Genomic DNA, 18,748 nt, shown 5'->3' with positions numbered 1-18,748 from the left:
CATTTGAACCGTCGGCGGGAAGTATCGAAGTAAAGTTAGTAACGAAACGCAACACTGAATGTGCTGTGTGAGAAAATCATGAAAATAAAAATCCCTGTACAAAATCACTTTTTTCGAATTTTAAATGAAGCTTATTTATTTAATGTTGCGTAATAAAAGTCAATAAACTATGTTGAAGTTACGTTAATGAATTAGCTACGTAACAGTAGGGCTGTTTCATCCTAAACCTGTGCCTAAATCGATGTGCGTTTTGGACGCATTTTTACCTAAAAAACTGGATACGTTGTACCTAGGACACTAAAAATTCTTTGTACCTTGACCAATGAAATTTAATAGTAGTAAAAAAATATATATTTTTTCCAATCACATCTTGATGCTGAAAGGTATTTCAGTTAAAATTAAGTAATTTAGTCGTTTGATCAATACGATTTCATCATGTAATCAGCGTCTAAACCAAAAACTAAGGTAACTTTTTGTTTGATGTACAAAATAATATCTACGAACTTGGCGGGAAAACTGCTGTGTGCCAATAACCAGTAAATAAGTCATCGATTCTATAAATGAATAAAACAAATAATCATTAAATATTTTCTTGAAAAAAAATCGCGTGTCCAAGGTACAACCTCGAATGTCCAAGGTACATATCAGGGGTGTTGTACCTTGGACATTTTTCCCTTTTTTTTCTTGAGCCTACCGTCTCAAAATTAAGAAATGAATAGCTTAGTTTTTTATCTAATAACATAGCCTAATGATGTATCTTTAAATATTTTAATATCTGGCGTTTATTCCATAATTAGCAATTTTTCTAAAAATCCAAAAAGGAAAACTGTCCGAGGTAGAACAGCTTCCCCTATTATAAATCGGGGAAAACGTTAAGAATTTGACGTCGATACATGTATAATGTTCTTAGTTTGAAATTATGATAGGTAATGTACGTAATGCCGTTGGCGCATTACACTTTTTTCTTCTAATATTTTCTAGAGTATCGTAAGCAAGAGAAGAGTTAAAAATTCGAGAAACATTCTTATATCGACGTTAATAAATATTGGCACCTGAACAGCCGCCATCAGATATTTCGGAGCGGCCAAGGTGGTCAAAAATATCGATATATGAACTCTAATACCTTAATAATAGAGTGCATGTGCCGATATTTTTGACCACCTTGGCCGCTCCGAAAAATCTGATGGCGACTGAACATTTTTAACAAGTAAATTTATTAACCCAACTCACCAAGAACGATGTAACTTTCTCATATACCTACAACTAATGTTAGAATGTTACAGCACCCAATCTTGCCATTAAAATGAGAACAGTTACACCATTTAAGCATATCAGTTTCAGAATTCCTAGATAAGGACTAGTTGTTTTGATAATATTAGTATAATCTGTTTAGGACATGCACGCGGTATGAAATGTGGAAGTTTAGTAAATGAGATTTCAATACGCCTGTTTAAACCTTTTTGGAAGTGAACCGTTTGAACAAACGCTTTATTTTCGTACTAAACTTAAATTTTGTGTTGTGCATGGCACTACTACTACTACTGGTAGTGCCAAGCAGTAGTGCCTCAGGTAAAAAATGTGTAAAAGGATCTATGCTTTGTAATTGACAGAACACCTTTTAGTTTTTTTTAAATATCCTTCTTTAATAAAACTGTTTATTGCGATTATAAGTCGAATTACTTTGCTATAACAGACTTGGACACCTTTATAGTTCAAATTCTTTATAATTAAAGCCACGTCTGTACCAAACAAAAATTAGTTTGCCATAATACAGTAGCATCCACACGGCGTTCAGTCCTAACGAACTGTGACTTTGAAATAGTGTCAGCATTTGCGTGCTCATGTCTCATGTATTTCTATGAAGACGGTTTACTGATATTTACTCAATGCCTATGCTATGATATTTGAAGTGATAGAACTTTAGAGATATCCATACATATATGCGTGCGTGTCCGCCTTTGCTAAGTTAATTTGTTTTAAGGCACTAACATACTGTGTAACGGTTGTGTCCACGCCCGACTAAATGTAGAATAAGAGCCGTCGAGGCCGGATAATTTGTAAAATGAAGGTGTATTAAATATATTTTGTTTCAAAGATGAATTTTATTTTACATTGTTGCGGCACCTGGTTTTCCCTGTGTATATAAATATATATCCAATCATAGTCAAAGAAGTTAATATTAATTTAAAAGGTAGTACAAACAAGGATGCAGTACTGAACCCCTTGCAATTAAAAAATAGTTAAAAAAAAAAACGACATGAAAGCTATGATTTATATGGTACAAATGGCGCCTAGACCTAAAAATAAGTAATGGGAGATGGAACAAGCTTGACAGTCGATGGTTATTTTGAAACCGTCGAAGCTTCGTATATTCTGCACTGCGCCCTTGGTTTCTAGGTTCTTGATATTTTTTAGTTCTCGTCTTCTTCGGGTGGCCAACGCTGCAAGGGAGAGATAATTATTATTATTTTTATTTAGCGCGGTTAGGCGTAACGAAAAACCGGCCAAGTGCGAGTCGGAGTCGCGCACGAAGGGTTCCGTTCCGTACCATTTTCTATACAAGGTTAGACATTAGCAAAAAAACCGTTTATTGTATGGGAGCCCCACTTAAATATTTATTTTTAAAGTGAATTTACGACTAAATATTCTATGAATATTTCAAGGTTTGCCAGTTGCCGTTATTAATATTGAGCACAAAACGGCAAAAAAATCGCGTTTGTTGTATGGTAGCCCCCCTCAAATATTTATTTTATTCTGTTTATAGTATTTGTAGTTAAGCCGTGGTGGCCTAGTGGTTTGACCTATCGCCTCTCAAGCAGAGGGTCGTGGGTTCAAACCACGGCTCGCACCTCTGAGTTTTTCGAAATTCATGTGCGGAGTTACATTTGAAATTTACCACGAGCTTTGCGGTGAAGGAAAACATCGTGAGGAAACCTGCACAAACCTGCGAAGCAATTCAATGGTACGTGTGAAGTTCCCAATCCGCACTGGGCCCGCGTGGGAACTATGGCCCAAGCCCTCTTGTTCTGAGTGGAGGCCTCTGCCCAGCAGTGGGACGTATATAGGCTGGGATGGATGATGGATTTGTAGTTATAGCGGCAATATACATAATCTGTGAAAATTTCAACTGTCTAGCTATATATGTATCTATCACGGTTCATGAGATACAGCTTGGTGACAGACGGACAGCGGAGTCTTAGTGATAAGGTCCCGTTTTTACCCTTTGGGGACCTACGGAACCCTAAAAAGTATACCAATGTTCCAAACGTATACTTATAATAACGCAACAAGTGCATTAAAATAATAAATAACGTAAACTGAAAACTTTTATTTTATTTAACACGATATTTTTGTTTATTTTAATGTGCCTGCTTATCAATTTGAACTAAGTAAACAACGTAAAGTTAACTAAAAAGTTGCAAGTAAAATAAAGCACACTTGAAAATATAACGATTGATGCAGACAAGTTTAGCGGTTCAAGGCAGGAATGCGATAAAAAAATAGGGACTCACATCTACTTATCTACAAGTGGCTTTAAAGAGGCATAAGTAGGTACAAATAAAGGTAGGTATGAATTTAGATTAGGTACCACGTGTTTTCTATTTATTTTACTTATTAATATCTAATGTAGAGACAGCATTCCATCAACGTTACCTCGACTTTGTTAAACACCTAATAAAGTTTTATTCGAAGATTTATTACAAACACAAAAAAAAATAACACTCATCTCGTCACAAATGGTCACTGCAATTAAAAGTTAAATATGATTGTGATTGTGGAGGATATTATCATTATCAATTACTGAGGGTGTAGAGCACATCTCCCGAATCACCCAGTATATTTTCCGTTGTCTAATTAGTTAGGGCATCATCATCATCCTACCCTTTATGCGTCCCACTGCTGGGCACAGGCCTCCTCTTAGAATGAAAGTTCTTGGGCCGTAGTTCTCACGTTCTCAAGGTTCACGTGGGTTGGGGAATTAGGAACTCCACCTTGAATTGGTTCGTAGTTTTGTGCAGGTATCCTCACTAACGTAATATCTTACCATTCTTTTCTTGTCAATTCTGGGCGGACCTTCGTCAGCAGAACGCTTCGGGATGCAATTTCTTGGGGGCGGCTTCCTCCAGTGAAAGTTCCAGCTGCTTTCGCCGTGGAACTTTGACATCACTGTCAGCATGGCTAGGAGCACACCGCCGCCGACCATAGCACCGATCATGCCCACATTCCCGGAAAACCCGGCAGCTTGAGCCACTTAAAAAAACGGTATCGATAATTAAATAAATAAATATATACATGGGAACACTTGACACCAATTGACCTAGTCCCGAAGTAGGTAAGCAGAGCTTGTACTATGGATACTAGGCAATGGATAAACATACTTATATAGATAAACACATATTAAACATCCAAGACCCGAGCGAGAACAAATATTCGTATTATTATTATTCATACAAATATATGCGCCGGCCGGGAATCGAACTCGGGACCTCAAGCTTCTAGTCAGGTTCTCTAACCACTTGGCCATCCGGTCGTCATAATAACCAGTCCTTGAATCAGGCGTCACTTTGCGGACGTCCGTATCAATAAACTAAAAACAGTTACAACAAATGTGTGTTCACGCAATTCCTACACCTCCACACACAAAATTCACAAATCCAACTTGGTAGTTGGTTGGTTGGTCTACCACCACTACACTGACGTGTTTCGAGCTCTACCGGAACTCATCCTTAGAGCAGCAACCGTTCACCATACTACAGATGTAGACCGCCAGATGTAAGAGTTAGTTCATGGTTATGTTATTTAAACTTTCAGTTACCTTCGCTCCAACTTATCTCCCCGCGAAGGAACATCATGAACGCCCGCAACAGCCCCGGACTGTCCTCATCGTCGGGGCCCGAACAGAACGAACAACAGCTACTGACTCTGCTAAGTGATTTAAGACTGGCCTTGTTCTGCAGCTCCTGTCTCTTTTTTTCAAGCTCGGTGGCACTGCAACACGAATAGCACACAAGTACAGCAACGTTTCCAGACTACAGACGGACAACAAATGTGATCCTGGGTATTTTCACTTTAAATGATGCTTTTTTTTTAAGAATTAAGTAACTACGGGTTCTTCTTACTGAGAATCTTTAGCACTATTGACTTGGACGAAGAAAAAAGTGTCCCTAATTTTTTGTTAGTTATATGACTTTTTTAGGGTTCCGCAGTCAACTAGGAACCCTTTTAGTTTCGCCATGGCTGTCCGTCCGCGGCTAAGCTCAAAGACCGTTAGTACTAGAAAGCTGTAATTTGGCATGAATATACTCGTACATATACATATCAGTCACGCCAACAAAAATATTTTTAAGGGTACCTACCTCCCATATTCAACTTTAAAGTTGAAATTTTCATTAAAATCAAGCATCCCCCCCCCCTCTAAAATCTAAACTGTTGTGTTGAAAAATTTACATCAAATTTACAAGGAAGGCCGGTTTTTTTCATACAGTTTTTTGGGTCGTTACAAAATGGACACAATTTTTTTTTTTATGGACAATAGGGGACATTTTTATTTCCTCGTCAAAATCAATAGTGCTCGTCAGGAAAACCCAGAATTATCTAATTCTGAAAAAACATTAAAGCGCCATCTAAAGTGAAAAATGCCCTTTTTATGAGTTCCGTTTTTGCCGGTTGAAATACGGAACACTAAGAGCCTGGGCACGCTTAGCGTCTTTCGAGCGTCGTCGTGGTGTAAATGTCAGCGCAGCGCCGACGCAACGTTCACGTTGTGGCGCCGCGACGCCGCAGTGGCATCTTTTGAACAACTTAAGCGTCTCGTGAACGCCCGCGCAGCGTCGACGCGGCGTCAATAGCGTTTGTCGAACGTCGGCGTCTTGCCACTGCGACGGACAGAGTGCAACGCAATCCACTGCATTTCAACAACCTCAGTTGAAACATTAGCGCCAAAGAGAATACAGAATACACGTAAAGTTCTGAATTAGGTCAGTGTGACAATGGATTCTGAAGAAGAAACGCTTGTTAATGTTACTATTGAAAGAAAGAAAAAAAGAAAACCGAGAATTCAGAACGTTACGTGTATTCTGTATTCCTCGCGCTGACAAGACGCCGACGTCCGACAAACGCCATTGACGCCGCGTCGACGCTGCGCGGGCGTTAACGAGAGGCTGACGTTCGAAAGTCGCCACTGTGCCGTCCCGGTTCCATAACGTAAACGTTGTGTCGGCGCTGCGCAGGCGTTTACTCGACGACGACGCTCTAAAGACGCTTAGTGTGGGCCCTAAAAGACGAGCCTACTTTTGTTCTAAAAGGATGGCAATGCGCTCGTAATTCTACTTTCGTTGGTGATACTGCAATATCGTGTAACTAGCATTTTCCATAAGGTATAATTTTCACTGTCAGAACAGTAACTACAATGTTAGTACAGTGAAAATTATACCTTATGGAAAATGCTAGTTAAGCGGTATTGCAGTACCTATCACCGACGTTATGTTGTGGGTGTCCATGGGTGGCGTAGGTTGCTTTCTGTCAGGTGTCCGTGACCAGAGTCTAGCCCATCATATTATCGAGATTACCGCATCATACAAAAAACCGTTTCAAATTTTTTTTACAGCTCTACTCCAGACGTCTAAATGTTTAGCCCCTAATAAGGTAAATGTCCACTTACGGTTTTTTTTTGAAGATTGCTCGACTGCCACGCGTGGCTTATTTTATCATACCTACCTAGATAATTTTTAGCATTAATAATTTTATCACTTGTAATTTCGGCATACATAAGTAGGTACACTTATTTATAAACGTATAGGTAGGTACTCGCAATAAAAAGTCCACTATACTTTTATCTGCTAGCTTTAATTATTAGCATTATTCATTAGGCATGCCATTTAGATACCACAAGAATTCTTAATAGCTACCTACTAAGTTGATGACGCGACGCACTGAATGCGGGGACTTCCCTTAATCCACAGCCTAGGTTGGGTGACCAGGATAATAAAATTTACTAATGACATTTCTGATCTCGTATTACCTAACGCGGGAACCCCCTAACATGTCGAGTGCTGAATGAAACGTTTAGCTAGGTACATATTACTGAAGTACTTGTACTATTATCTATCTGGACTGAAGTGATTTTGTAGGAATACATGTTTCGGGGCTCCCCGGGATACATTAACCCTTTTCCAGGCATAGTGCATAGGTATAGCGACCACATAAATGTACACAAATATCCTTGCCTAATTTACAATACGGTAATAATTGAAGTCGTTAAAAAAATTAAACCCTCATAGGTAGCCCTAGCGGAACGTTTGCGATGTTCGTGTTTCCATACAAATTGAGATTTTAACGCGAACGCGATCGAGACGTATTTTGTAACCGAAAACTTACACTAAGGGTACAGCGCCTCTACAAATAATTTACGCCGTCGCTATCGAGTACGGTCACTGTAAACTCATGGTGGTGGTACTGTTTGTGTCGACTATTTACCGAAATAAATTAACGATGAAATGAAAATATGTGGAACGTTGTCTTTGAAGTATTCGATTAAACGTTGGTCAAATATTCAAGGGTAAATGCCGGTGTCCGGGGTAGAGGTGTACAAAAATGACCAAAACTTACCAGTCACACATGGCGTTGCTTATTATGAATTGTTTTAGGTAAGTATATTTCTCCAAATAGTTATCCAGACATGTTTGCTTCTTATTGTATCATCATGCTACAGGTCTATTGTTTTTTAATGAAAGAGGATTGTAGATCAGTATAATTTATTACACGCCTACATTTTAGCTTTACTTTTGGTTGACAATAATGTCATGCCAATGCTGTCACACACTGCGCCGGAATTTTTCTTTATGCAACGAGTTCTGTCACCTGCCCTTCTGTTTGTGTAACTGGCACTGCAACAATCAAGTTTGGTTATCATTAAATAATATTGTATTGTTTTGTATAAGGACTCTTACAGAAACACGCTACGATGTCGCGTCGTTATATTAATTCACGTCTTTATAATATTTTTTTTCTTTCTGTCTTTCCAAAACTGGACTATCCTTCGCTATATTTGTCAAATCTAATTGATAGTTACATACTTAACAAGATTTTACGTAATCTGTGCATCAACCAAGTATAAATTTTAACACGTTCAACTCTATAAAGCCCTATAGGTATGACTGGGATTAGTAGCAAAGTTAGGAGTAGACACGGCTATCTGCAAACTCTAACTCTCATTGAATCTCGTGTCAATGTCACTAAAACCATAGCAGAATCGCAGAAGCGAGATAAGTATTTGTCTTAGAGCAACCGGAAGCCCGTGTTGCTCTAAGTTACATATTTGTAAAAAACAATTTAATGATCTTTGAGAATACCTATTAAAAAAATATCATGTTCTGTAACCACTTATAAGGTGAACTTACTTATATTAAAGGTGAAGTCCAACGAGCGTAATTTTTTTGAGTTGTGAGTCGCATATTTTCGGTCGCAAAATTTCTGCTGCATTCGGTTTTATTTATAAATACAAAAGTCCAGTTTGAGCCACTGGGCGACTCAAAATGAGTTGTACTTTTACAGATTGTATGAAACCAAAATTAGGCGACTCACAACTCAAAAAATTACGCTCGTCTGGCTTCGCCCTAAGACACGGACACGAGATTTATTGAGACTTGTGAGACAGCAGCACTCACCGGGTCCTTCTTGCCGCAAGTGCACTTGTACGGCCGCTGGGTCTGCTTGCACACCTTGTCGGGACCGCTGCGTCCGCAGTGCGCGCCGCTGGACATCAGCTTGTAAAGCAGCGCGAGCACGCCGATGCCGAGCGCGACGCCCGCCACTATCGGCACCCAGTCCTTGTCGTCGCCGCCGCGACGGTTACTCATTGTAGAAGTGGAGGAGAAGTGCTGCAATTTTTATATGCACTAATGAGCAGGCTCTGTACTGCGAAGTGCAAAATTCGAACTTTGTATCTTGCCGTCCCGCTGACGCTAATATTATTTAAAACGAGAGTGAGAGGGACGGTACGATACGAACTTCGATTTTCGAATTTCGTAGTAGCCCCCCAGAGATAACCTGACTAAGTACAAGGTTTTCGTTTCGTTTTCGATCCCCATCGGGGCAGATATTTGCATGAAAAATGCGATGCATGATGCTACTTACACCGGAACCGGACCTCTATGAAGTTGGTCTATGTAACTTAAACTAAGTCATTAATGATAGTGAGTCCGCTCCGCTTGCGGTGTAAGTAATTCGGTGCCAATTTACACCGAATTACTTACACCGCAAGCGGAGCGGAGCACTATTTTCAGCAGCGGCGGCCTGGGGGTGGCGAACAGGGCAATCGCCCGAGGCCTTGCTCTTGCAGGGGACTCGCGCAACTACCCAAGCGAATTTTTAAAAATATAGATTTTTACTATATTTTCGCACCACATAGGTACTTTTCACGAAGGACAAAGGGCCTCGCCAAGACCTGCCGCCCGGAGCCTCGCAATGGGTAAGGCCGCGTCTTTGCTCAGGGACTATCATTGCTAGCTTTAATTTTGCACGGATATATATGTAAACTATGCCGACAAAATGGTACAATAAAAAAAAACTAAAAAAAATGTTTTTAGGGTCCCATAGACGTAAAGTGGGGGTGATTTTTTTTTTCTCAGCCAACCCTATAGTGTGGGGTATTGTAGGATAGGTCTTTTGAAACCATTAGGGATTTGCTAAGACGATATTTCGATTCAGTGATATTTTTGCGAAATATTCAACTTTAAAGTGCAAATTTCCATGAAAATCGAGCGTCCCCCCCCCTCTAAAATCTAAACCGGTGAGTGGAAAAATTTGAAAAAATCAGGATGGTAGTAAATATATCAAACTTTCAAGGAAAACTATAACAGCTAAGTTTGCTTGAGAATTATTAGTAGTTTCAGAGTAAATAGCAGCCTAAGGTATAATATACCTAAACTCCGTATAAATTACGAAAGCCTTAGGAAAATATTACTTAATATTTTTTCGTAATGGCTACGGAACCCTATTTCGGGTGTGTCCGACACGCTCTTGGCCGGTTTTAAAGTAACCATGACAGTTTTACTCCATCGTCATACTAGAATTACCAAATGTGTGAAATTTGGTTTCATTTCGAAGAACAAAGTACTTAAATCACTAACTTACCCATGTCTACTTAAAACCTTTTTTAGTAAGAACGTTTTCATCCACTTAGATTCATCGACTGAAGTAGGTAGGTACAGTCACCAGCTTTAATATCAGCCACAGCGGAGCGTGCAAAAATATCTGAATCTAAATATCGTCCTTCCGGCCCTAGAAAGAGTCGTATCAGATATTTATGCACGCTTGTTGTGTCAGATTGTTGCTGGTGACTGTAGGTACTAGAGCACAAAAACGACCCGCAAGTTTCGAATTTGGTTTGCCATAATTATAACCCTTACCTTGAGGGCATCGTTTTTCTACCACTTTCATGATTTTCAACGCCTTCATTTGAATTTCTCTTAGATGTTCCAAAAGGGTGTTTCTAAAATGTTTGATTTATAAAAATATATTTATTTTGATGGTGTGACTGATAAGTGATGATGGCGATCACATATCGAGTTGTAAGATGACATTGACTGATTGACATTTGCCAGTTTTCTTCTGTAAACGAACTTCTACCGCCAACGCAAACTCTTTGCTTCAGTTTGTTGCTAGATTAAATATTTCTCGTATTTTATATAAAGAGTTTATGCAATCACCTACTACCTACTACTCTCGCCATTCTTCAGCCCGCACCGATAAGTAGAATATGCAAGAGAGGCACGAGGTCCAGATTGAGCAATAGAGATAGGTAGGTAGGTACCTCTACCTATTTTAACTTGAAACGAGCAATTATTGAATATTTATTTCATCATCATCATCATTATAGCCGGAAGACGTCCACTGTTGAACAAAGGGAGAGGCCCTTACTTAGAACGTCACAATGAACGACAACTCGCCACTTGCATCCACCGGTTACCCGCAACTCACACGATGTCGTCAGTCCACCTACCTATAGACCTAGTGGGAGGCCTGCCACACGCTTTGTCTTCCGGTTCGTGGCCGTCACTCGACTTTTCTCCCACAACGGTTAATTTTTCTTCGATGCCACTTCAACTTGCATTGGTATTGTTCGAGCTTGTCACAGAATATAAAATAGTACAAGTAGCTATGTCGGTGACTTCTTCTCCGACGAATTTCGGTAGCTATTTTGGATTCTCTCGCGCAAAGAAACTCCGAGCATAGCCACAGAATAGATAATAGTCAGAGTAGATCATAGTAACAGCTAGTTGCGTGACTCAGCCAGCAGGGCTACTACGAAACACGAAACTCGAAGTTCGTATCGTACCGTCCCTAATAAAAAGTTTTCCAGTATAAAAATCTGTATTGGTAATGAATGTCATCTTAATCGGTTCAGCGGTTTAGACGTGATTAGGTAACAAACAAACAAACAGACTTACAAACTTTCATATATTTATTAGGGGGATAATTCCCGGGACCAGTTTTCTCGCAATAAATCAGAGGTTGCCAAACTTTTTTTTCTCGTAGACCACTCTTAGTTTTATTGTTTTCGGTAGACCTCCTGCTGCTACATTTTTACTATTCTCCCAAACTACCTATTTTTTCACGCCAACGTGGACCCCTTCTGGTCTCCCGCCCGTGAACCCCAGGGGGTCCACGGCGTTTGCAATAAATCCTGCTTCGGTACAGCGTAGTATTTACATTACAAATCGAAAGCTGGCTCACGAAGTGGATTCAAGGAACCTCTCCAAAGACATGGGTTATAGAGAGTCACCACTTGTATAGTATACCTTAACAGGGTAATAAATAATACTAAAGATTAGCGGTTTCTCATACAAACAATGATAATGGTCTCCGTCCCGTGCACAGTCCCCTGTACTCGACTTTGACCAATTTTTTTATATTTTGTCAGTTAACAATAAGACAAATTTGGTACGTTTGTTTTTTTAATTGTATTCGATAAACTTACTTTGTGGGCTGGCAGCACAAGTGTAATTTTGGGAACACACGTGGCACGTAAGTCTAGCGGTGACCGTTAACATGCAAAATTACAGGATAACGTATCGCTGGGTACTAGGCGATAATAATAATAATCCAGCTATATTTGGCTACTGGGTGATATCGTACGATAGGTGGACTAGACTGGTAAGCTTATGCGCTGATTGGCGTGCGCGACTGTCACATGCAGTGAAATTAACGGTCACCGCTACACTTACGTGCCACAGGCTGACAACATCTTTCTACTAATATTATAATGGAAAAGTTTGTGAGTATGTGTGTGTCCCCGCGATATCCCACGGAATCGTGATAAAATCTTGAAATCTCAACCGATGAGTATAGTCATGTGGCAAGGTTGTTTTTAATACAACGTCACTATAGAGTAGACCACGCATGATGTAATTTTCGAGAATTCTCACTGGGTTTTCGTTTATTACTCTTTCACATTACACCAACATCACAAAATTACTTTTATCCCGATATTTTCACGGAATCGGAATAAAATCCCAAAATTTCAGCTATATGACATAAAATTTTGGTGGGTGGTGGTTTGTTTTAAGTATATGCAAGCAACATGAGTGAAATCTACAATGCGATTTTCAGAAATTTTCATAGGTATTTAGTAAAATCTCGGAATTTCAATTCAACTGCTCTGATGTAGCACTACTTGATGTTATCTCTAGCAAATGTATGTTTACCACGATTTAGCCAGCGCGGAGTTCGGTCGCCCAGGAAATGTAAATCGCTTAAAGATTACATTATACATAGGTACAGTTGAGAAAACTGAATCACGGACCAGGGTGGAACCTTTTCTTAGTTCATTTCGGTATTATTGCTTTGGCAGATGTATGAACGATGTATGTATGTGGTGTCAACATGACATTAGTAGCAGCACAAAGGTTCCACCTGGTACGTGATTCAGTTTCTTCGACTGTACCTACTTGAAGTTAAGAGACAGAAAGTAATCATTATCATTTATTAGAAAAACATCCTTTTATTATAATCCAAGGATTTACAGTAAAATTACGTCAAATTCTTACTTAAAATCTAGAATACTAGTATAGTGCCACTTTCTACATTATAATCTATACCTATATACTACCACATAGGTAAAAATAGATATAAAAATAATTTCGCGAATATGGGATTCATAATAGTAAAATACGAAGATTTCAATTAAATTCAAATGATTATAAAAATAATAATGTGCATTTCACAGACGATATAAACAAGTTTATTTGAAGTCCGTGGTGCATTTAACAACAATTTCTTTCACTTTTTGAAAGTTTTAAATTGAATAAAATGAAAATGTTACATTTTTAGCTGCCATCAATTTACACAGCGGGTATAATTCTACAATAGCTTTAAAAAAAACATAAAATCTTAATTAGTCAACACAATAGTAAATGAAATGTGTAATTTTATTCCCTTTTTAAAATGTGGTAGAGCCACTTATCCCATTAATTGCTTTTATTAATCTTATAAACGATATTAAGCACCATTAATTATTTATAACAAAATTACAATTGGAATCATTGCCAAACGAAATAAACAGTTTCAATTTGAAAGAACTTAGTGAAAAATTAAAATGGAAATAATAATCATAATCATACTGTCAAACAATTTTTTTGTTACGTTGGTACTTACCTCATTTTGAGCTACTTTTTTTAAACACAGTAACATAATTAAAAATATACTGTAACATGCACAAATAAATTTAAGTACAGTCAACAGCATAAATAATTTATCTAAGTGGCCTTTAAAAAATATATAAGTAAGTATTTTTTCGAGAACGACTTCACACTGTCACAAAGAAAACATTATAAAGTATCAAAAACAAATAAGTACCTACTTAAGTTATTTTGGCATCCCTAGTTAGTCTTTACCTAATCTTAGTTCAGCCTTTAGGTAATTCACGATGGATGAGGTTGACTGTACGTTTCTAAAATGATTAAAAGTTTAAATGTGCAAAAATTTCTTATTATAAACATCAAAGTCGGCTGGTGGCAACAAGTACTTCGCTACAGTTTTGTACTGCGCCGGAGTGTTCAAAACTTCCATAAGTTTTTGGAGTTTATTAGCATATCCTGTCAAAATAGACTTATCAATATGGCCAATAAGGTTATTATCCTTATTCCAGAAGTACGGAATGACTCCGTCACTGAGGGCCTTGTGGAATTTCTTTACCATTGTAATGAACAGCATAGCTGGGTTGTTGCGACTCCAGTATGTCGGGTCGTTCTCGTGCTCTATAGCTTCCAAAAAGAAGAGCGTCTTAATGTAGTAACTGGCTATTTTGTTCATGCCCATTGAGTCGCGTAATTTCTTTATCTGAAAACAAAAACTGACATCAATATAAAGAATAATTTTAATGATGCGGTGTTGGGTAACCTCTTCCTTACTTCGGGATCTTCAAAAATGGAGCCTATTAGGCAATTTCTCAAAGAGCCGAACACGCACCTGTGTTGCACGCACACTCGGGTGTTCATAGGCGGCGTTGATTGCTTTCCATCAAGTAAATCGCATGCTCGTTTTCCCCCTCTTATATAAAAATACCTAATAAAAAGATACCTAAAGTATATTAAAAAAAACTGGTTCCGACCCACCATTCTCTGCTTGAAAAGTGATAGAAAAAAGGTTGCAAAAACAAAAATTACCTCAAGTTTATTATAAAGGTACAAAAGGTACTCACCAGCCGAATGGCCTGTCTCATGTTGTTTGTGTCATGCATGAGCTCTCTCTCCTGCAAGTGCAGTGCGAGCCGCCACGAGCGATCCATATCGTACTTGTTTAAGCCAGCCTTGTTTGGCTTTGGTACCACCATCCAAATGTCCTTCGAACAAGTCTTTGGAACCTTCCGGTAGCCCCTGCAAATGGGCCAACGTTCTTCAGGGAACTTCAATGCCGGCACCAAATCCACGTCCAATTTAAACCTAGTGGGTTGGTTCTCTATGATCAAAGTTATGGCTGGCCCGCTGGATGACAGCCGTAAGGTGTACGGGACGCCATCGACGACGCTGTAGCGACTACCATTGCTGTTCCTCTCGAACCGTTGCAAACCTAGGTCAACCACACTTTTGAACCAGTCAGTGAACTTCGAGCGGAGCAGATAGTTGCGTTCGTCGAGCCATTTGTAGGCTGCTTTGTTGATCAGCCAGCCTTCGCCGTCCCTGTTCGGTAGGTTCTTGAATTGGTCGCCCATTTTGAGCTGGATGAAGCCAGGGGACTTGGGTTCTAGCACCACGTCGCTTTTCGCCGGGTTCACTCGGTCTTCGCTCAGGTTCACAGGCAAGCCTATGATGATGTCCATGTCGAATTCATCGGGCTTATTGATCCGAAGTCTGTCATAATGGCTGCCAGCAAACTGGACCTGCGAGAATTTAAACGCGTTTTGAGTAACATCTATTACAACTCATCATCATCAATCATCATTATCATCATCATCCCAAAATATATACATCCCAGTCCCACTGTTGGCCACAGGGCTCCTCTCCGAATGAGAGGGCTAGGGCTTTAGTTCCCACGGAATTAGGAACTTCACACACATATCTTATGAAGTGGATATCTACATAACTAACTCTAGAAATAGTTCTTGAGTGTTTTTAAAATATTAGCAAATCCTATTCTGTATGGCACTGATTGTATGTTATACCTAAATATAATATAAATTGTGTGCCAAAAAGAGCAACTGTTGGAACCGAATGATTTTATTTAAAAGACCAAATAAACAATAGATGATTATCTATCTAACCAATATGTATAGATAGTGCACAAAATACTTTACAAATAGACTGTTTATCTAAACTTACCTAACCTTATTAATAAATTATAATTTCTTACCGTGCTAGAATACTGTTTAAAGTATGCATCTCCCTCCTTCATCTCCTTAACTAAGCGCCTGAATATGCTATCAAAGACTTTGTAGTGTTTTTCGAAATCATCATCTCTCAGTGCTATGTGTCGGACATATATGTCAGCCAGAAGCCCGTTTAAGTTGGTTATCACAGGATTTTCAGGGATTACCACTTCAGGCCTAACAGGCATAACTCTGAAATTAAATAAACATGCATGTGAAAGAACAATTAAATTATAAAAATGTTAGAACACGGCTAAAATTATAAAGTAAATTACCTAATGCAATAAAATATAAAAAAAAAACTGTTAGCTCTTGAGCACTTTTGCGGTCTTGACCAACAGTTAAATATTCGAACTTAAGTATCTGCACTAGGGTCCATCATTGGTTAGTTCATCCCAGCCTATATACGTCCCACTGCTGGGCACAGGCCTCCTCTCAGAACAAGAGGGCTTGGGCCATAGTTCCAACGCGGGCCAGTGCGAATTGGGAACTCCACACGCACCATTGAATTGCTTCGCAGGTTTGTGCAGGTTTCCTCACGATGTTTTCCTTCACCGCAAAGCTCGTGGTAAATTTCAAATGTAATTCCGCACATGAATTTCGAAAAACTCAAGAGGTGCGAGCTGGGGTTTTAACCCACGACCCTCTGCTCGGGAGGCGATAGGTCAAACCACTAGGCCACCATGGCTTTTTTCATTGGTTAGTTATTTAAATGAAAATAAACACTAAAATAAAAAAGTATCACTGAAGTCTTTTAAAGTTTTGGACAATAAAGGATTTACATTTACATACATACCACACAGTTGTGGTACTTTGACCCATTGGAGAGCTACTTTGGTCCATATTAAAACCAGATAAAGAAGGATCCAATAAAAACATAAAAACGGATTGATCAATTAACACCAACCACATGGCAAAGAGCCATATTCTTAAAGCAATAATAAAACCAGGACCGAGTTAATCCCAAGGGCCAAAGTAACTTGAACCTACAGTACATAAAGTTCTGAAATTTCAAAATTTACCCAAAAACCATATTTTTATTACAGAATTTATATAATAACAGAACACTCACGGAGTATTTGCGAAGCGCAGCATATCAGTAAAAGAGCCCAATAATCCTGTCATTGTTGTGTTTGTGCCTGGTTGTTGGCTCATCTCTGCTTCTGTAGGTCTTGCTTGGTTAACTTGAGATTTGTCTTTTCCTTTAGAAGAATACAGGTAGTATAACCCTCCTGCGGCTACTGCCCCAACAGCTGCGACTGCTCCCAAATACCCTCGATTAATGTTGCCGTTGTTGTTATTTCCTTCGCTATTGTTCTGGACTCGATTGACTTCCATCAGTTCCTTCACAGATATTTGAAACAGTATTATGGTTGTATTAAGAGTTGGGGTATTTAATAAAACCGTTTTATTGAAAAATTTTAAAAATAAAATTAGGTATCTAGTATTCTAAAATCTATTATTATAAAATTAGGTATTCTGTCTGTTACTGCTTAACTGCTGAACTAAATTCAAATTAAATTTGGTCTGAAAAATTGCGAAGTTCCCGCAGGATAGCGATAAACAAATTCTTCACAGGAGTCGCGAGCAGAAACTGGTAAATTTACAAATAAATTTAAAACCATCTACGTTTGTCAAGTATCTATGCCTAAAAGCGTTGGATTAATTTTGGTAAGAATACAATGATATTTTTTTTGCTGGAAAATTGCATACCTATCTAGTTTCTGACAGGTTGCAAAAACAGAATTCTAGGTGGACGAAGTGGAGCAAACAGATAAGATGCTTGCTTTTATAGTATTTACGGTTAAAAAAAAAGGTCCAGTCGGTCAAGAATCAATTAGGTTAATCAACCCAAAATAATTCTGGAAAACAGAAATGTGAAACTAAATGCTTACCTTGGTGCTTAGTGTTCAAATCAAATCACTACTCTGATACTGATAACGGTAAACAACAGCGAACGAAGTTAAATAACGCACTGATTCGTTCTCGGAACAATCACTCCGGTTTTATACTCAGACGAACGCAGGGCTACTACGAAACTCGAAACTCGATCGAAGTTCGTATCGTACCGTCCCTCTCGCTCTCGTATTAAGTATAAGTGTCACAGGGACCGCACGACACGAACTTTGAGTTTCGAGTTTCATAGTAGTCCTGCAGTTGAACACAGCCAATTTGATACCAACGGGGAAAAACTAAATAATATTTTAAGTATAAGAAACTACTTAAAATGTTGATAAATAAAACAGAATTTACTGTTTCAAAACTATACAGCTTGTTGTAAAATCAAATTCAACGTACACTTTTTATATTTTTACTTACTCATTTACTGTTTTTGCTTTGTTTTGTTACGTAATGAATGATAAAAATCCGTAAAATTGTGTACAGATATATTTTTATACATGGTAACATTTCGCTAACAACGGGAAATACCTCGATCTTCTGAACCATTTCTGAACTCTGATTATGGTCGCGTTCTTAAAAAATTGGTCTAATTTCAATTAACAACCGCTTTTTTTTCTGTTACAGTCATAAATATGTCTTTAATGCACCAGTTAACTACTATCAAATAAAAAGAGTGAAGTGTAGTGGTGGGTCTAACGTAATATTTTAAACAACATTTAATTGGACGAGCCAACGATCGAAACCGTCGTTCATAGGCCCTTATATACTTACTACGAAGTGCAAAATTCGAACTTCGTATCTTGGCGTCCCGGTTCCGCTGACGTTAATATTATAAAACAAGAGTGGAAGGCACGGTACGATACGAACTTCCGATTTTCGAATTTCGTAGTAACCTCCAAGGTCACACACATTTCTTTAATTTATGAACGCACCATGTTTGTCATTGGATGGAACAATGGGAACAACATGACAAGAGGTGAG

General features: G+C 38.7%; 2 protein-coding genes across 2 annotated transcripts; both read right to left on the bottom strand.

Moving 5' to 3' along the window:
• Nucleotides 1-1,974: 1,974 nt before the first annotated feature.
• On the bottom strand, nt 1,975-7,694 carry LOC141433250 (uncharacterized). The gene is made up of 4 exons (XM_074095206.1): nt 7,609-7,694; nt 4,817-4,989; nt 4,046-4,251; nt 1,975-2,441 (listed from the first exon to the last, which is right to left on the bottom strand). The coding sequence occupies exons 1-4, from the start codon at nt 7,617-7,619 to the stop codon at nt 2,412-2,414; spliced, it is 420 nt and encodes a 139-aa protein (XP_073951307.1). The 5' UTR covers nt 7,620-7,694; the 3' UTR covers nt 1,975-2,411.
• A 5,277-nt stretch (nt 7,695-12,971) lies between these two features.
• On the bottom strand, nt 12,972-17,945 carry LOC141433247 (cyclic GMP-AMP synthase-like receptor). The gene is made up of 5 exons (XM_074095201.1): nt 17,761-17,945; nt 16,938-17,209; nt 15,850-16,057; nt 14,702-15,379; nt 12,972-14,340 (listed from the first exon to the last, which is right to left on the bottom strand). The coding sequence occupies exons 2-5, from the start codon at nt 17,201-17,203 to the stop codon at nt 13,969-13,971; spliced, it is 1,524 nt and encodes a 507-aa protein (XP_073951302.1). The 5' UTR covers nt 17,204-17,209; nt 17,761-17,945; the 3' UTR covers nt 12,972-13,968.
• Nucleotides 17,946-18,748: the final 803 nt, after the last annotated feature.

This window comes from Choristoneura fumiferana, chromosome 12 (assembly GCF_025370935.1).
Source record: "Choristoneura fumiferana chromosome 12, NRCan_CFum_1, whole genome shotgun sequence".
NCBI lineage: Eukaryota > Metazoa > Arthropoda > Insecta > Lepidoptera > Tortricidae > Choristoneura > Choristoneura fumiferana.
This window is presented reverse-complemented; position numbering and strand designations above follow the sequence as displayed.